General features: G+C 42.6%; 1 protein-coding gene and 1 long non-coding RNA gene across 7 annotated transcripts in view; one reads left to right on the top strand and one right to left on the bottom strand.

Annotated features, from left to right (window-relative positions):
* LOC123778921 (uncharacterized) overlaps window positions 1-15,888 on the bottom strand; it is a 98,910-nt gene extending 83,022 nt beyond the window's left edge. Inside the window, exon 1 of the long non-coding RNA XR_015724157.1 lies at window positions 15,758-15,888. This is a non-coding gene — a long non-coding RNA (uncharacterized LOC123778921). The remainder of the gene's footprint in view (window positions 1-15,757) is intronic.
* The window catches only part of IGF2BP2 (insulin like growth factor 2 mRNA binding protein 2), a 159,251-nt gene continuing 153,443 nt past the window's right edge, over window positions 14,531-20,338 (top strand). For 4 of the 6 annotated variants that reach the window (XM_045776575.2, XM_045776573.2, XM_045776576.2 and 1 more), the window contains exons 1-2: window positions 14,531-14,831; window positions 16,409-16,469. In XM_045776575.2, the coding sequence (XP_045632531.1) occupies window positions 14,654-14,831; window positions 16,409-16,469 (239 nt within the window). In that variant the 5' untranslated portion in view covers window positions 14,531-14,653. Of the gene's footprint in view, window positions 14,832-15,743; window positions 15,898-16,408; window positions 16,470-20,338 lie in introns of those variants that run through there. The other 2 variants (XM_045776577.2, XM_045776578.2) reach the window with 2 other exon arrangements.

Below are 20,338 nucleotides of genomic sequence, written 5' to 3'. Positions count from 1 at the left end.
GCATAATATTTAGCTGTTCTCTTTGATAGTAATGAGCTAAACAGATCATCTGCTTCTGAAAACCATTTCTGGGGTGATAGCTAAAAATGTCTTTCATAGAAAAGAGGGTGATTTTTTTAAATAAGTTATCTAGGAAGGTATATATCCAATTTGTCTAAAGTGGGAAAAAATTGGGGTGACTGGGTAATACAGTTGTTTAGGCATCTGACTCTTGGTTTCAGCTCAGGTCATGATCTCGTGGGTGTGAGATTGAGCCCTGCGTTGTGCTCTGTGCTCAGTGCTGAGTCAGCTTGAGATTCCCTCTCCCTCCCTCTCTCTCAAATAAATAAATCTTAAATAAATTTTAAAAATGGGAAAAAATACAAAATAAATTTTTAAAAATCAAGTTACCTGGGATATAAAAAGATACCTCCCATTACAACTAGAATTTAGTCTACCCATTCTAAAATCAGTGGCTACTGGTTTATAATATTTAGAAAAGAAAAATCTCAAAAACCAATTACCAGACATGGTGCAATCTTAAAACAAATTAGTGAGGATTTTTCAGTTAAATACAGTAAGATGTTCAGTCATGCTTCCTCAAAAACACTATGAAAACCAGAGATAATTTCCCTGGCTTTGAACAAAAGGACTCACCAGTGTTATTTATCTTATACCAGGTGGTTCTGTATTGTGTCTTCTCAATCAACATTGCCAGAAAATGCCAACAATGCTGAACTTCTAGAAATTTTGCTTAGGTTTATTTTAAAGTCATGCATAAGTCCAATACCTTATTTGGGCAAAACTGCTAATTAACAACTCTGGTTTTGGGGCAACAGGTCTATTTCTTCCTTTGACATGTTCCCCTATCTCCAACCCCCCCTTCTTTTATATATATGTTGGAGAAAAACTTAAAATTTAATCTATAATCACAAATATTACCAAACACCTTCTCTAACCTGGCATAGAGGTTTCAAAAACACATAAGACAAATCAGAAGTGTCCAGTGAGGAGGGCCACAGCAAGAGGGTTGTGAATAACTGTGAACAATCCTATTTCTATAGATTACCTGCTGGCTTGTCTAGCTCAAATTCTTGCCTTTCTAGGTCTAATGGCCATCCTTCATCCCAGATCTGATTCACAAATAGTCTCATTTCACTCTGCTGAAGCCAGATCACAGTAAGAGTCAGTTCTAGGCATCACAAACTTGCATATGCAAAGGTGGGTGATTAGAGTGGTGAACAGTGGACTTTGGTTCATGGTGGGGATGGTGAGGGATGGGGTATCTGAAAGAACTGGAGGCCATGATAATTGATAACACTAAAGGGCAAGGAGGAGGCTGTTCTTTGTAGTTCTACAATGTGTTACCACCAAGAACACTGCCTTGCCTCATGTCCTTGGGCCTCAGGTTCTTAATTTATACCATAAACCCGGGGACTGGAAGATCTTGCTCTGAATGGCTTTGTGTCTATAATTATCAGGGAAACTGATTTCAGCCCAACTCAAGGAAAATCTTTCTTCCAATCAACCAGTCTTCTAGTAGGTGGTGTACCCTTGTTGGTATGGGCAGAGTTGGGACAATCATCTGTCAGGAAGCCTATGGGAGGATCTGATGCATCCCCTGAGAAGACGGACCAGGTTACTGCAAAAATCCTTTCCTTGTCTAGAAACTTCTCCTCTTTCAAGTAGTTGCCAGGAGAGCAACTCCCATCATGGTAATGCTAAAGTGCTCACAGTCAAGAACCTCAGCAGGAAGAGGGAAACAAAAACAGTGTGCAGTAAGAAATAATATCCTCATCCGGGTGACAGTCCTGCTGCTGGGTACTTGACATCTTTAAGTTACAACATTTTGGCATCTTTAAGTTACAACAGTTCCATCAGGCATTGTTCTCTTTTTACAAAATGGAATTGAAGCTCAGAGAGGCTAAGCCACTTTATTAAGTTCACACAGCTAACAAGTGAAAGTTGGGAAATTTAATTCTAGGTGTACCGACTTCAATATAGCATTTTCCACAATGCTTTCCTGCCTCAGAGGAACAGTTTATAATGGGAGGAGGCAAAGAACACAGAGAAGTAGAATATCAAGGAAGCCCAATGCAGGGTAAGTCAGAAACCGAGAGCTACAGACTAAAATTGCATGGCCCAGGCAGGGGAGAGGGTATTTACTCACATGCTGAGTTTGAGAGGCCACTATACTGATAATGGACATTCAATTACAAAACAAGAGGCTCCTGGTGATTCTGCTGACATGACTGTTTCAGACTGAATGTTTGTCTCCCTTCCAGAGAATCTGCCAGATTCCCTCACTGGGACTGTCCCCAATCTCTTCAGGCATTTACCACTTTTCAACCTTTACTATAATTACTTGACTCATTTTCCCTTAGACCACAGATTCAGTGACTACAGTTGTTTTTTATTGTTACTTTATCATTTTATTATATGCTGTACATCTACAAACTTCAATGTATGATACTGTTGCTTGGATATCTTCCACGTGCCCTCCAAATCCACTCTTCACCCTCCCCTGCCCTACTGTGTGCTGGAGGCTGCCAGTTACAAATGGCACTAATGGGCTCCGTTGGCCTTTGCCTTCTGCTTCAGTTCAGCCATTAGGGGGCATAGGTAGGAGAGGGAGAGGAGTAAGACGATACTCCCTCAGCTCCCAACTTGTCATGCTGCAGGGAGCAGTGACTGTGCTCTACCCAAGTCTGAGGTTTCTACTGGGTAGTCTGCCTGTCCTGTAGCTCTCTTGATTCCATTAAACTGCCCCTCCCTCCCATCACTCTTGAGCCAAGCTCCCTGTTGCTGCTTGTGGCAGGGTGCTTCACCAGCCTTTGTTTATGCCACCTAACCCACCCACACCTCTAAAAAGTGCTTTATTAGATTTTCAATCACTCTGAGTGTGTCACATTTCTTACCAGGACCCTGGTACTTAAAAGGCTCATTAAAAAAGAAGGAAAGAAGGAAGGAAGGAAGGAAGGAAGGAAGGAAGGAAGGAAGGAAGGAAGGAAGGAAGGAAAGCAGGCTGGCCTCTCACTCTTGTAGCTCTTTCCTTTGGTAATTATCTATGTATTTGTAACTAATTTGCTTATACTATTCCTTGATTTATCAGTTTTGGCCATTATCTCATCGATATCCCATCGAGGTCAATGACATTTAACTCTTCCACAGCCTCCTCTTTCCAACGCAGTTAGAAACCAATGTGTTTTGTTAAACGAGACTGCTGTATAAAAAGGCAGCCTTTGTTCTTAGATAGGATGATTCAACACCAAAAAGATGTCTATTATCCTAAGTTAATTTATAATGTAATGTAATCTCAATAAAATACCAACTTTTTATGGAGCTTGACAAGCTGGTACTAAACTTCATACGGTGAAACAAACACGCAAAAATAGCCAGGAAAACACTTTTAAAAAGAAAGTACAAACGAATGAAAGAAAAGAAAAAAGCCACAAGGGGGACTAGGCATACTGGACATGAAAACATACTATAAAGCCTTTCTAACTAAACAGTGGGGTATGGGCACATGAATAGACCAGTAGAAAAAAAAGTCCACACATAGAACTAAGTACTTATGAAACTTTAGTATGTGATAAAGTTGGCTTCTCAAAATACCTGGCTAAAAGGATTTTTAAATAAATAGTACTGGAACAACTAGTTAGCTACTTGGAAAAAAGGGTAAAATTAGATCCATACTCATACCATACACAAGAACAAATTCTAAATGGATCTAAATATAAAAATGAAGCCACACAAATTTTATTTTAAAAAATGAGTGAATTCCTCTTTAACCCGGGTGTAGAGGAAAGCTAATTCAAAATCAAATGGAAGAAAAGACTGATAAACTTGACTACATAAAAGCAAAAATTTTTGTATGGGGAAAAACACCATAAACAAAGTCAAAGACAATTAAAATCTGGAAGAAAATATTTGCAACATGTATCACAGATAAAGGGTTTCTATTTCTTATATTTAAGTAACTCATAAAAATTGAGGAGAAACATAGATCAAAACCCAACAATGAACAGAAAATGCACCTCAAAAAAGGAAATAAAGGTTTTTTTTTTTTAGAAAATAAAGGTGGCTCTTAAACATATGAAATGTTCCTAAACATATTCTCACTCATAATGAGAGATACAAATTAAAACTACACTGAAATACCATTTCTCACCTATCAGCCTGGCAAAAAATAAAAAGTATAATCATATACCTTGTTGGCAGGCTGTAGGGGAATGGGCACTCCTATATATTGCTGGTGAAAAGGCAAATTGGTATAACCTTTATGGAGAAGAATTTCACATTTATTTAAAACACACATGTGCACACACATATACTCTTCTGACATAGCAATCCCACCAAGAATTTGCCCTGAAGATAAACCTCCAACAATACAAAAATACACACATAAAGGTTATTCACAGCATCACTGTTTGCAAAATTAAAAACTCCTGGAAACCATTAACATGCACATATATACGGCATACGAGTACTAGGTAGTTGTTAAATAAAAAAGAATGAGAAAGATCTCTATAAACTGGTATGAAGTGATTTCCATGATATATTGTTAATTGAAGAAATCAAAGTGCAAAAGAGTATCTGCAGCATGCCTTTTTGTTGGGAAAATGAATAAGAAAACATACATATATATGTTCATTTGTGCAAAAAGAAACACAGGAAAGATAAACCAGAGGTTATTAAGATTGGTTACTCTCAAGAAACAGATTTTTTTATAAAGATTTTACTTAGTTATTTGAGAGAGAGAGAGAGAACGCACTCATGAGTGGAGGGGAGGGGCAGGGGGAGAAGCAGATTGGGCTCCATTCCAGGACTCTGGGATCATGACCTGAGCCGAAGGCAGACACTTAACTGACTGAGCCACCCAGGTGCCCCAAGAAACAGACTCTTAACTATAGAAAATAATTTAATCATTACCGGAGAAGGGGTAGAGGGGAGGACGGGTTAAATAGGGGATGGGGCTTAAGGAGGGCACTTGCCATGATGAGCACTGGGTGACGTACAGAATTGTTGAATCACTATATTGTACACCTGAAACTAATATAACACTGTAAGTTAACTAACTGGAATTAAAATAAAAACTTAAAAAAAAAAGACTGGTTACTCTCAGGGGGTGGGAATGGGTTGGAAAATGGAAATGGGATGAAAATCATCTGACTTTTATGTTTTGGAACCATGTTAACGTTTTACATACTCAAAACAACAACAAAGAGAAAAATGAAAGTAACAAAGATGGGGGCGTCTAAAATGTGCAAAACAAATGAACCACCAAATTTCAAATGAATAAAATAACTAAGACTGAAGTGGGAAATAAAACACAAGTAACTTCTGAACACTTTAATTGTACTACATACTCTCAGGCTAAACACAAAGGAACTCTAAAATAGTATTAGATAACAGGAGCCCAGTTAATAGACACCTTTTTTCCCCCCCACAGAAGCATGGATTAGCAATTCTGTGTATTCTAGGATTAAGCAAATAAGTAAATATATTGTGGATAATGGGAACCAGGTTTCTCACTGTTGAAAGAGTTACAAATATGAAAAGTGGGAGGGAAGAGAAAATGGATCCTATAGTGTTTCACTGGAATCAGAAGTATTGGTATGAACTTGTGATTTTTTTTTTAAAGATTTTTATGTATTTATTTGAGAGAGAGAAAGAGAGTAGAGTGGTGGGGAGGGGCAGAGGGAGAGGGAGAAGCAGGCTCCCCGCTGAGCATGGACCCGATGTGGGGCTAGATCTTAGAACTCTGGGATCATGACCTGAGCTGAAGGCAGACACTTAAACAACTGAGCCACCCAGGTGCCCCTGAACTAGTGATTTTTAATATAGTAATAGACTGGCAAATATAGACAGGCACAGATCTGCATGTGTGTGTATTCACGTAACCTATCTCCCAGCCTTTTTGGTTGAGAGGGTCTAGAATCAACAATATCCTAGTAGCAATGAGCATACCTAGCACGCGGATCTTTGTTTCTAAATACTGTTCTCTGCTTAAGGAAGCACCAGGGCTCCCAAGTAAGTGGCTGATTATAGGACCAAGGCAGAGAAAGTATAAACCAGGAAAATGTCAGAAGGTCACAAGAGCCGGCATGAAGGGGCCCTTACTAAGGCTAAAAGTGGGACAATCTGAGCATAAAAGTACTTAATGAAAGTTTATAACACTTTGAATAACATAGGCATCCACACTGATATATTAGATCAGGGGAAAGGGAAAGCTCTTCCTTTCAGTAGAAAGCCAACTAATACAAAAGAAATGATGAAATTAGAATCCCCATTTGGCAACCATAATTACTCTAGGCAAGAATCAACAATTGATACTAAAACTGGTGGTTGAAATTTTGAGTAATAATAGAGTATTTATAGTTTCAAAATATCTCCCCAAGAGATACTTAGTAACATTATAATAGAGAAACCTGGCGTATACCATTTTCAGTAAATGAGCAAAACTTATATCACCAAAGTTAGTAATGGGACAAATCAGCATCATATGCCTATTGGTACAATGTACAGTATCACTGCTGTGGTATTCCTGCAAGAAAATCTATAACCTAATCATCTAATCACGAGGAAACATCAAACAAACCCAAATTGAGGGGGAATCCAAATAAGCTGATTTTTTATCAATAATGTCAATGTCATGAAAAACAAAGGACTAAGGAACTTTCTAGAATAAAAGAAATAGACAAAACAGTGAAATGCAATAAATGACTTGAGAGTTTCTTTTGCTCTAACAAATGTTGTTGACACATTCGCTGAAATCTGAATAAGGTTTACAGATTATAGTATTGTTTATTTCCTGGTTTTGACAATTATACTGGGTTATATAAACACTGCTCTTTTGTTTTTAAAGGGCATTTTTTTTTTAATTTTTAAAGATTTTATTTATTTGAGAGAGAGAGAGAGAGAGAGAGAGAGAGACAGCATGAGCAGGGGGATGGTCAGAGGGAGAAGCTGAGTGGGAGACTAACGCGGGGCTTGATCCCAGGACCCTGAGATCATGACCTGAGCCAAAGGCAGATGTTTAACAGACTGAGCCACCCAGGTGCCCGAGACTGCTCTTTTTTTTAAAGTAGATATAAACTGAAGTTTTTAGTCATAAGGGGACATCCTGTCTGCAGTTTACTCTCAAATGGTCCAAATAGAGAAAAGGATAAAACAAATGTGATAAAATGTTAATAACCGGGGAATCTGGGTAAATGGTACATAGGACTTCTTTGTACTATTCTTGCAACCTTCCTGTAAGTCCAACATTACATATATATGTTATATACATTTACAAATTTACATGTGTATATATAAACATACAAATATATTTTACATATGTATAAAATAAGACAACTTTTAGTTTTTAAAAAAATGTAGATTCCTGGGTCCAGCTCTGAAATTTTTGGTTCAGGAGTTTTAGTAGTGGGTCTTGGGAATCTCTATTTTTAACATTTTTCTAGCGATTATGATGCTTAATCTGGTTTGAGAATAATCCCCTGCCAGATACAGAAATAAAAATTTTGCTACTAAAGAGGTGAAAAAGAACAACTATCCATTTACCTACCACCCAGGTTTAAAAACAAAAACCAAAACCAGTTACAAGGGAATTTGTGTGCCTTTCCATCTCCCAGTTTTTTTTCCCCTCTCAGAGGTATTCATCCCAAATTTGAAGTTTGCAATTCCCATGCATGCTTTTATACATTTATACCATATAAATATGTTCATATCAGCAATAAAATTGTTTTCCACATTTTCAAACTTTGTAAGCAATTCATAACAAACACTTCTTCCTACAATATAATTTTTCATTCAGCATGATATATTTTGATACTCAACACCCAAGTAGCCAATCATTGATTTCATCCTGAAGAGAGGGAAAAACTAATGATTCCAGGAAAAATGAATAACATGCATATTCTATATCACAATTTTAAAAATCCATTTTTTAAAAAGATTTTATTTGAGAGAGCTCACATGTGTGTGTGTATGAGCAGGGGGAGGGGGAGATGGGAGGGACAGGGAAAGGAACTCAAGCAGACTCCTGAGGACGGAGCCTGATGCGTGGGCTGGATCCCACAACCCTGAGATCATGACTTGAGCCAGAACGAAGAGTCAGACACTTAACCCACTGAGCCACACAGGTGCCCCTAAAAATCCATTTTCTTGATGATGGATCTGGGTTCCAGTTTCCACTATCCTACTGTGATAATAAACTTTGTATGTTTATACACATGTAAAATTTCTTTAGAGGAGAAATTGATAGGTCAAAGGGTGTGCACGTTTATTCATTTTCTCTGGATTCGTCAGTTTTTCCCTCTTTTTTGGATCATGCCATCCATAGTAACAGAAGAGAAGGCAGGATCTAAGGGCACAGATGCAGATATGAGGGTTTGATAGATTTGTTGAAGTGTTCTTCTCGTTGCTTCCATTTTCTTTCTTTTTTTTTTTTTTATTGAGAAAGTGAGCACGAGGTGGGGAGGGTCAGAGGGAGAAGCAGACTCCCCGCTGGAAGTGGGGTTCGATCAAAGGACCCTGAGATCATGACCTGAGCCAAAGGCAGACGCTTAACCAACTGAGCCACTTGGGTGTCCCCCATTGCTTCTATATTCTCAGTGAAATAGAAAGCAAGGTTATCAATTGAAACCTAGAGTGGATGAGGAGCAATTGGAGAGTAGAGGGTGTGAAGAGAGGTAAGATGGTAAGTAAAGGCCATCTAGGAAAATGGAAGAGATTGCCAGAGAGTGCTAAGAGCCTAGATCTCCAGTTTTACTAGGCATTGACAAATTGTTCTTTAGAGGAATTGTACCAACATACACTCTTGCCAGCAGTGGATGGCTGTTTCTGATGCTCTACACCTTCACCAATCCCTGTACAGAATTTCATAATTTTTGTCAAGTTAAAGTTTGAGAATGGTTTCAATTTCAATTACTCATGAGTTGAGCTTATCGTCCATTTGTTTCATCTTCTGTGAATTAGTCCATTTGTATTCTTTCCCATTTTTTGAACAGTTGTCTTTCTCTTATTTGTAAGTTCTCTTTATACAGTGTGGATAATACATCAGCGTTTACATTATGACTATACAAATATTTTCACCGTTGAGCCTATGACCATTACTTTTTTCTTGTACAATATATTCCTAGAGTTAATGATTTCCTTTTCCATCTGCCTAGTTTTCCATATAACTATGATTTTTTCCAAATGCTCCGACATGCCTGGTATCTGATCAGAAATAATCACTATGCATTCATATAGAAATTCCTTTTTTTTTTTTTCTGTTCCTTGAAGTCTTCTTTCTTAGCCATCGATCCTCTTGTTCCAATCTGTGCTGCTTGATCTCTGGAAAGCAGCACTGGTAGCATTGTGGATCTTCTATTCATAGTCCCCTGGGTTAGAGTCCATATTTCCCAAATCTCATATCTTCTTCTTCCATGGTTTTGCTGGTACTTACCCTCCAGTAGCTTCCCCCAAAGGGGGCCTTTTCGAATACATGCATGTCTTTTTTTTTTCTTTTCAAGTATACTCTATGCCCAATGTGGGGCTCAAACTCAGGACCCCAAGATTAAGAATTGCATGCTCTTCGGACTGAGCCAGAAAGGTGCCCCCTGCTCTGAGTCTTTCATGCTGTGCCTTCAATAAACCCTTCAATCTGAAGATCCAGGTCTTTAATTCTGGAAAACTTTTTGCTGTTTTTGTTGTTTCTTTTTTGGTAGGGGGCATTATTTTCTCTGTTCTCTTTTTCTCAAACTTAGTTCTGAATCAACATTTGACTTTGATTTTAGGTGTGAAGCAGATGCTTATGTTTCTGTGCCTTTGCATTTGTTATTCCTTCTGCCCAGCATGCATTTCCTCTCACTCCTTCTCCTATCCTAGCATATCCCTGATTATCTTTGAAAACCCATTTCCGATATCAGCTCTTCCATGATGATCCCCTCCCCTGACCCTAGCTGAACAAGATGCTCTTTCCTCTATGCTCCCAAAGTCTATTATGGCACCTCTAATGCCGTACTATAATGTGTTTATACATCTGCCTCCCCTACTGATCATAAACGCTTTGAGAGCAGAACAATGTTTATCCATTTCTGTATCCTCAGGGCCTAACATTGTGTAATGCCATGAATAAATGAATGGATTCAATGAGGGGAGAAAAGTGAACATTTCCTCCTGCTACATGTCGAACACCATGCAAGACAGGTACCATCTCATACATCTTCATTTAATCCGTAGAGCAAATGTCAGGTAGTAATTGTTTATGCAACAAATATTACCTGAGCTTCTATTATATGCAAGGTTTGCTACTTGGCCACAGAATGAAAAAAACCAAAATGTCATTTCTCCTGATATTCACCATAGAGAAGACTTTTTTTTTTTCCTCATATAATTTTTTTAAATTGGCATTTAATTCACATACCAAAAATTCACCTGTTTAAAATGCACACTTCAATGGTTTTTAGGATATCACCAAGTCATGCAACACTCATCACTAGACAAGATACTTTTTATCTGTGCGAATGAAGTGCTGTCTGTATCCTGGAGTCAAGTCAGAGGAGGAAGCAGTTTACCAGGGGAACACTATCCAGGGAAAGGAACAGTATGTGCAAAGAAGTAGAACTCTGAGAGCCTAGTATTTGGAAAAATATGAAAAATAAAGAGGAGTTGGAGTTGATGTTGAGGTAGTAGGTTAGACTACTTTACAAATGAGGAATCTGAAGCTCAGAGAGGTCAATTAACTCAACTAAGGTCAATTTTTCTTCTGCTAACTCAAGAAAAGGTATCTAAAGGTTATTCTACCACCAAATCATCCCCATTGAGTACGCAGGCGCTGACACCACCAAACACTGAATTGGCTCCAACTACAGTTTTTCCCCCAGCCTTCCAGCAAATAGGCCTCATTTTCTCTCCCAACTCCTTGTATTACCTAGCACCATTGGCCACACAGACCACCATCATTAGTTGAGCAAAAACATTTTCACCATGGTTTTATGGATTCAAATGGGTAAGGCAACACAGTGATGCTATCAGAAGGTGCTCTGGCCCTGGACAAAAAATATTTTGGTCATGAAAGTCCAAGAGGCATCTGGCTGGCTTGGTTAGGAGAGCATGTGACTCTTGATCTTGGAGCTATAATTTTGCGCCCCATGTTGGGCGTAGAGATTATGAAAGAAAGAAAGAAAGAAAGAAAGAAAGAAAGAAAGAAAGAAAGAAAGAAAGAAAGAAAGAAAAGGAAAGAAAAGAAAGAAAAGTCAGACAGTCCAAATTGAAGCCAGAACACTTCATAGGCTCTTTGTTTAGCTAGAATGTTTGCTAGTCATGTTTCAAGCTCTGTATGACCAGGAAGAAATTCTACTTTCCTGGGCCTCAGTTTTCCTACCTGCAAAGTGACACTAAGAAATCTTGTCCCAGCTACCATATTGCAATCCTGCCTGAAGAAATCACTGAGAAACCATGAGGATCTGTACTGCCTTCAATGTTCTTGAGGAAAAGGTTAATATGCCTAAAAGTTATATGCCTAAAAGTTATATGCCTAATATAAAAACGTCTCCAAATTTCTGACCTCATTTAAACATTCATAAAATGTTGGCTTAGTAGGCTTAAATTTGGTCCAGATCCATTTTCATTTCAACTCTTTGGGAGGGGATGAGTTAGGTGAACTCAGGAGAAAACAGGCAGAAAGTGAAGTTTTGTCAGGCAGGGGCAATGACCTCTGGATTTCTGATTTTGCATTTGGAGGCTGTCCCCTTCTGTCTTATGTGAAAGAGTAACTCTGCATTCTAAGATAAGGAACTGTGGGTGCTACAAATCAGAGGTATGGTGGAAACTGTTCTTCACCACACTATTTAAATCCTTCTGCAGCAACATGGTTTATAAACCGCTGGCAGGACAGAAGACACAACTGCAGCAAAGAGCAGTTATTTCTCAGAAAAAAAATTGAAAATGACCAGGTGAGACACAGCAAAAGAGTTCACCAGAAGCCACCTTGGCCAAGAATCTTTAGATGCTTGCTGCCCACTAGAGAATCCATGCTAAAATGTTTGTGATTTTGCAGTATGACCAAGGAATTGATATGCCCGAAAATACTACACAACAAAAAACAGCTTTACTAACCTTTAGGAGAAGAATGAGACCAAGTACCCTGCCACTCTCATTTCTCTTTTAGAAGGTGCAAATCTGAATTATCGGAAATAAAATGAGCAAACGCTGTCCTATAATACAAAGGTGACTATATTAATTAGGGTTATTTGTGTAAACAATCTGAAGATCATTACCTCTGGGTCTGCTGAGGTTTATACACACACAGTTTTCATTTGTGATTCTCCAGTTCATTTTGGTAGGGAAGCATTCATACCTAGTTTATCTATTAATTTGGGAAATAATGGCAAAGTCCATTTCCAACTCCAGGAGCATTGCATCCAATCCTTTTTTAATGAGCGGAAACATGTGAATATTTGAGACCACACCGGGATTCAAATAACTGCAATATCTAGGTATACATTTTTTCCTCTGGACAACTAATTATTTAAGGAGCTCTCCCTCTCCAAAAGAAAGTACTTTAAAGCTCATTAGTTCCTAAGAAAAGCAGTACTTTTGTGACCACTGTATCTCAACACACTACTCAGTTCTCCTTCATAGAGACATCCCAACAGCCCTGCAAGGGTTGGTTGTTTTATTCTTTTTTTTTTTTTTTTTTAACTTAAGGAACTTAGGCTCACAGATGCTGGAACATTCTAAGCCACGCAGCTGGGGACAGAAAGGAGGAAGGTCCGAGTCCTCAGCCTATAGGCCTTCCACCTGCCTGTACGTCCCAAACAAGAATCACCTGGGAGCACTTAAGGAAAATACAAAATCCAGGCTCACAGACTCAGTCTGCAAAGGGGCCTGGAAACATGCATTTAAAAAAACAAAAAGCAAAACAACAAAAAAACAAGCCGCGCTCCCTCCACCCTCTTTGTCAACAGGAACGCTTAGGAAAGACAGTTACTTCACGACCCAGCCAGGAGATCTGAACCTGTTCCATCTTCACCAAGAGACCCCCAACGTCAAGAACTATTCCTCTGGTCAAACCATCACCTCCACTAAAGCCCCCAGAAGTCCAGATCTTGAAACCTTCTCCCCCTTCTTCACCTCTGAATACTGCCAATTTTTTTTTTTCTTCCCTGTATAATTTCATTTCCTGGCTGGGACCAGGCTCTAACCACCAGACTTCCAGCCGGGCCCCGGAACTCCCAACAGCCTCCAGCCCTTCTGGCTCCTTCCCTAGCCCCTCGGCTGGGGCTGCTATCATCCCAACCCTGCCTCTTCCGTCGGTCACGTTGTTTCCTCCGCTTGGAAGGACCTCTTTCCTCCTCGGGCCCTTCCCAATGCTCGGGGAACTCCTACACAACCCCGAGCGCCTCCGCTTCCAGCCACCCTCGCCTCCCACCACCCCGGCTCTGGGACCAAACCCGGCCTCGCAGCCCAGCAGCGAGCGTCCGTCCTCCCGGCCGCAGCCCCTTCCCCCTCTCCGCTGGCCTCCCCACCCGCCACCTGGCTTCGCAGCGGCCGCTCGGGAAGCCCTCGGCACTTCCCAGAATAGAGAGCAGCTGCCAACGTCAGGCTGCCGCCCGCCGCGGGGTTCCGGGCGCACGGGGTGCGGGCGGAGGGGACGTGACTCCACTCTGGCCTTCCGTCTCCCCCCACCGGGCCGGGAAACTGAGGCCCAAGGCCGGCAGCAACTTCCCCAGGGTGCACAGTCCGCGAGGGCCCGGCCAGTCCCGGGCCCCAGGCGTCCCGACTCCCGTCCGCGATCCCTCGACCACACGCGCCGCCGGGTCGCCCCTGAGAGCCGGGCGGGGAGCGGGTCTCTAAGGGAGCGCTTCGCCCGGGACCGCGCAGGGCGCTAGACGCGGCCAACTCGCCGCGAAAGTTGCCTCCCAGCCTGCCCTCGCCTCTCACCTCTGAGACACACCTTCCCGCGGGCCCTGGCAGCCGCACTCTCACATCCGGTCCACCTTGCGCACACCCCTCTCCACGCTCTCCCACGGCCCCTCTCCCTCCCACGCCTGCGGCTCGCGGCCGCTCCCCCGCGCCCCCTCGCGCACTCCCACCCGCGCCCGGGGCGCGCCTTCCCCGCCCCGCCGCACGCCTGGCCTCCGCGCCGCGCCCGCCCGGGCTTCTGGCGCCCGGGAGCCCCAGTCCCCGGCCGCGACCCGCTTCCGCCTGCCCGGCGGGAGGCAGAAGCCCGGGTAGCCGTGCGGGGGGCGAGGGGCTCGGCGGCGCGGGGCGGGGAGGGGGCGCTCGCTCGCTCACTCTCGGCTGCGCACACGCCCGTACAAACTCTCACACAGACACACGCGGGGTGCGCTGCCGCCGCCCGCCGCTGCTCCTCCTCCCGCCACCGCCTTGAGAGGGAGAGGGAGAGGGAGGCAGAGAGAGCGCTTTGTCCGCGCGCCGCCGCCCGGCCCGGGACTCTGCCCCGAGGAGGCAGCCGCGCCGAGTCCCCGCCTCCGCCTCTGCCCCCGGGCGGGCCGGGCCGGCCGCGGTGGGGGGAGCCAGGCTGAGGGTGGGGGTGGGTGGCGGGCGGGCGGAGGGCGGGGAGGGGGGGCGGAGGAGGAGGAGGAGAGACGAGGGCAGCGGAGGAGGCGAGGAGCGCCGGGTACCGGGCCGGGGGAGCCGCGGGCTCTCGGGGAAGAGACGGATGATGAACAAGCTTTACATCGGGAACCTGAGCCCCGCCGTCACAGCCGACGACCTCCGGCAGCTCTTCGGGGACAGGAAGCTGCCCCTGGCGGGACAGGTCCTGCTCAAGTCCGGCTACGCCTTCGTGGACTACCCCGACCAGAACTGGGCCATCCGCGCCATCGAGACCCTCTCGGGTAAGCAGTCGCCGCTGCCCCCTCCCCCCGCCTCGCCCAGCTCAGGCCGGGACGGCGCCCGGAGGGAGGCCGAGCCCTGCGGGCGGCGCCCGGCAGGGGCTCCCGCGCCCGCACGCTCACTTCCACGCACCAGACCCTCAACTCTCGCCGCCGGCCCGATCCCGGGACGGCCCGCTCCCCTCCCCCCACCGCTCCGGACTCCCCCCCTGCCCTCCCAGCCGCAGCCCTGGGGCGACCCCCGTGCCGCTCCGAGGGTGCCCAGGGCTCGCTCGCTCTCTGGGGGCACCCTTCCTTCCAATGGCTCCCCGAGCTGCTCTCCAGAGTTTCCCCACCCCCATCCTGAGAGCCCCCGTCCCCTCTCTTCCCTGACCTTCCCGTCACCCCCTTTGTCAGGGACCCCCTCCAAATCCTGCATCTCCTTCTCCCTTGACCGGACCTTACCCTTTTCCGTGCCTCGTGCCCGGGACCTCTCGCCCTCTGGCGTCCCCTTAGCCGCACTCTCCTTTCAAGCCCCCTCCCCACCTCGCCCCGCGGTCCCCCACTTTCGGCACCCCCTCGGCGCCACCCTGATGATCCCCTCCGAGGTTTCGGGGCTCCCCCAACCCCAACCCCTGCACGACGGCACATCTCTCTCCGTCCTCTTCCGAACCTCAGTCCCCTCTCGCTCGTCTCTCAAGCGCTCCTATTTTTCTCTGAATTTTTTGTCCGATTTTATTGAGAAGAACTCGGGGCTGGGGGCTTTCCGCCGCCTGTGCCCCCGCCTCCCGCTCGGCCAGAAGCACCTTTTTACGAGGTGCCCTGTCTCAACTCGGTGGGGGCCCGGGCTGAGAACCGGGAAAGAGGCGACCGGGGGGCCCGCGAGAGCGCTGGAGCCCAGACGGGAGACGGAGAGCGACACACACACACTCGCGCGCGCGCGCACTCACCAACTCTCCCTCTCGCACACGCACCGCTCGGAGCCGCGCTCGCCTCCGGGCCGGGAGCCTGAGCCCCCCGAACCCCGGCCCGGCGGGAGCCCCTTCCCCACGGGCGCGCGGGGTGGGGGCGGGGCGGCAGCGAGGCCAAGGTGACACCCAGGAGCCGGCCGGGACTGGGCTCTCGCAGAAGCGGCCCTGGGGTGGTGGTGGTGGGGGGGCTTCGGTGCGTCTTCTCGGGGCCACGGGGTGGAGGGGCAGGGAGGGGAGCGCAGTAGAGCCTTCGGGGCCCGGGTTAGCGGAATGGAGAGGTGGGGGCCGGGAGAGGAGCGGGGCCGCGCCAGCCCTGCAGCTTGAGTTTCAAATGAGCTCATCCTTTCAAATTGGCGCCGCTCTTTATTAAATTTGTTTTTCCGGTAATGCCACCCACAGCTATACCTGGGGTCGAATCCGGGCTCGCGCCCTTCCCACCTCGTCCCAGAACTCGGGACGCCCACCTTGCTTCCCACTGAGAACCAAGTTTGTCCAGCTCCAGCCGGGTAGGAGACCCCTTGAGGGCGCCCGAAGGCGGAGCCCGAGCGTGGAGTTCTGTGCGTGCCCCTCCTAGACCCCCGCCGGTTTGATCTAAGGAAGGTTCTGAGTGCTTTAATTTCTGTTTTAAAGGTAAAGTGGAATTGCATGGGAAAATCATGGAAGTTGATTACTCAGTCTCTAAAAAGCTCAGGTAAATATATTTTGCTTAGTTATTTTGTGATAGGGCTTACGTATAAATACAAAAACACACTCAGTTTTTTAAAATGTGCTTTTATAGTTTAAAAAAAAGGCTTTTGTTTGTTTTGTTAGTGGAGATACCATAGTTTAGAAAGTTACATTTTTTACTTTCATTATATAAGGTGTTTACTGTACTTGGAAAATATCTCGTGCCTTATTGGGGGTGAGGGGGTGGCGAACCCTAGCTGTGTGAAATTCGCTGGGACCGTTAAACTTGTTTATCAAAACTTGCCTCCCACCCCCCACTCCCACCCCTACCCCCAGCACAGTGGCAACAAATGCTTGTCAAGACTTCCTGTGAGATGTTAAGAGTAAATATTTACTTTGTCAGCTAAATTGCTTAACCAAACTTTGCGATTAATTAGTTTTCTTTTTTAGATAGCTTAACGTTGAATAATAAAATAATTCAGTAAGGGGTCAATATTTTGCATAGCACTCTAAAGAAGTAAGTTGTTTGTATTGGGTGGCAGTTAAAAAGCCAGACTTTTTTAGTCACTGAGACTACTGACTATTGCTTCTGAACGTGTTGTTGTTGTTGTTGTTGCTTTTAAGATATGTTTGAGGCTAAACAAGCATCTCTGTGAAATCTATAGTTATATTTAAGTGCACAGTTGTTAATGAAGGAGTAAGGAGTTTTGTGGAAGTTGGATTTCTCCATAGTGATTTGCCTACATGAGAAATATCTATGAGGAGAGAATGAGGGAGAACATCTTTGTTTAAAGTTTATTGTGGACTTTAAATTGGGGCCCTTTATTACTCATTCTAGATTTTTTTTTTTCTCCCATGTGTCGTAACTTGGTTTATATCCCATTCACATACATTTCTTCACCATTAGTCATTAAGTAGCTGGATTGAAAACTCTTTAAGTGAAGTCTTTTATTTACCACCTTTACAATTTGTGATACTCAACAGTGTAACTGCTTACTTACTTGATTTTTACCAGGATTGAATAGATTTTAAAACAAACTTACTAATTTTATAAATCCTGACGTGTTTTGTTAAAGAGATTTTAAAAATTGTGGGCGCATTTTCAGATACTTTTATTTTAACTAAGCAACAGAATATCTTTTGTTTGCAAATGATTCTGTGACATACCACAAAGCTAATGCCTTAAAAAAAAAAGGCAGAAGTTAAGATTTGCAGCTTCATGTGTAATATTAAGCTAGTTCTTCTCTCTAGGAACAGATGTAATGTGTAACTGGTTTTTCAGTTAAGTATTTTAATTTGTATACTTTTCTATAATTTTTTTTTTTTTGCCTGAGAAATCCAAGTTGAAACTTTCTGATATATGAAGTACTTATTGTAAGTTTAAATTACTCATCTTACAACACTTGAAAATTTGATGAATATATTGAGCAAGGCTTGAAAGAACCACCTAAAACATTTGATGGGCTTTTATTCTATAAATGCCTAATTCTCTTGGCTGTATAGCTGTTTTGAGTCCTTTTTTGGGTTATAATTAATAAAAGTCACTAGAATTTTAACTTTGTTTAGTTGGTATCTCATTTCATGTTGCAAAGTACATTATTTCATGTTGCAATGTAAGTGAAATGCTGATTTACCTCAAGTTATTAACATCTCCTAAGACTTCTCATAAATAAACTTCTTCTAAACTTTTTCTTTCAAAATACAGAGGTTATTTGCTGTTAGCCAGAGTGTTATTTAAGTAATTTTGTTGTGTTTATGTAAGAGTTCAGAATTAAAAGCATGTCCCCAGTTTTTAGTATTAAATAAAGAGCAAACTAGGACTTCTACAGCCCTATTAGTACATGATTTCTTTGAACATGTGGGCGCTATGAAATACCTAGGAGGTAGATTAAAATGCGCTGTGTATGATTCACTACACTGAAGACGTCTGACATACCAAATGTATGCATAAGCTGCTGCTGTAGAGGGTTGCATCATTTCTGATTGGATGGTTTTACTCTTTTTTTCCCTTTCCTTTATTGGTTTAAAATGCAGGAATTAGTTACTTGTACTGCAGGCTGAGGGAGAGATGGCTAATGACTGGCGTTGTGTACTGAGCTCAGACCCCTGGGATGCAGCAGCTGTATGTTTTCATGTCCAGGGCACTACCACGGTGCTGGCTTTCAAAAAGCAGGGTACTGTGACATTTGAAACCAAAGCTTTTATGTTATATGGTGACTATTTTGGTGTTCCTTTGTTGCATTTCCATGAAATTTAACAAGTTAGGAGTAAATGTGTCAGCGTTAAGTCAGTTCTATATGTGGTTTTTGTGTTAGTTGAAGTGAAAATGTGAAGAAAACAGTTCATCCTCATTGCTTGCTTACTTAGAAAAATCATTCAACAATTGAGTGCTCATTTTTTTATATTGTTCTGATTTCTTTCTGTTTTCAAGAATGAGTTTTAGCATCTACATTCCAAATAGATTTTTTTAAGCTAATGATACTTTGGGAGGAGATGTTTTTATCTTAAGTCATGAAATTATTGGCATGCCATTTGCTTACCAATTGGGTCTTTTGTTAAATATCATTCTAGCATCATTTTATATGTGCTATTATAGAGACAGACTAGATAACCATTGTTTTCTCAGGGTCATCAGAAGCAGAAAACTCTTTTTCCTTTTTGCCACATGTGTTTCATTCTTATTAGATGCAAATTATTGTAATGCAAACCATAGACAAACCATCTATTTTTCTTACTTTCTAAGTTGGTCAGACTTTGTTGAATAAAAATCTTTGGATCGTTTTTCTCTATTCATATTTCTTGGTAGTATATATAAATCAAAGATTGCTTAAAGAGGAAGAACCTGGTAGTGACTTTAAAATTCTGTTAGAAGTCGTGGAAACTTCCTTGATAGAAATTTCATTTTTGATGTTGAGGAGACTTTAATTTAAAAATATATACATATATCTGCATATTATCTACACATGCACATGTGCGCACACATCACATAAATTGTTTTGAGCTAAGACATATGCTAACCTGAATGTGCTTTGTAGCTAAAGTTGAATGATTCTGTGAGAAACAAAACTTTGAAAAATGCAATTTCTGCCCACTGCTAGGAAGTAACCAAGTGGTGCTAGACATGCTTTCACTGAGATGGTGTGACTACTATGAGGTAGTGTAGGAAAAGCTATGAATTTGTCTTTCATGAGTTAAAAATCAGTAATTGTGTTCTCTCCAATGCAAATGAATTCAGTCTCCTATAGGAATGTTAAAGAAAACAGTATCTCAATTGTATTTTGCTTGTATGTACTACATTGTGTATAGTTGAATTAAATACCAAAAAGGAAAAAAAAATCACCCAACCTCAAACCCTCCCTGCAACAAAGGCTTTTGCTGCATCAATTTTTAATTTTGTAGCAACAGAAAAGACTTTTTTAGGTTAAATCATGATAGCCTTCTATTTAAAGAATTTGTTGTATTAAAAATTAATTCCTGAATTTAATTATATAGATTTCATGTGTGGGTATAACATATATTAATATAAAATACATGTCGAACTGTAAGGTAACTTATGATTTGACTTTGAGTTGGACATTTAGTTTCCCATTTTTAAAAAAGCTAATAATTTTTTCATATGGTTCTAGGCAATGCCATAAAGAATTACACATTTTTGTGATCTTTAAGAGATAAAAATTAGAATGGAAGTAGAAGCAATAAAGAAAAAAAAATTAGCTGATAATTCAGGTGATAATGCAGTTTTAAAGTTCTAGCTTACAAATATTAAAAGATTGGTCATTTGATGTTTTTATGTTATTTAGCTAAATATTAAAAACCATTGAAAGCTGCAAGTCAAAATACTTTTTATGTGCTGCTTGATTTTCCAATTCGTGAAATTCATCTCAGTTTTAAATT

Source organism: Ursus americanus, chromosome 4 (genome assembly GCF_024610735.1).
Source record: "Ursus americanus isolate L20-20 chromosome 4, mUrsAme1.1.p, whole genome shotgun sequence".
Taxonomy (NCBI): Eukaryota; Metazoa; Chordata; class Mammalia; order Carnivora; family Ursidae; genus Ursus; species Ursus americanus.
Note: the sequence above shows the minus strand (reverse complement) of the source record. Positions and strands in the feature narration are given on the sequence as shown.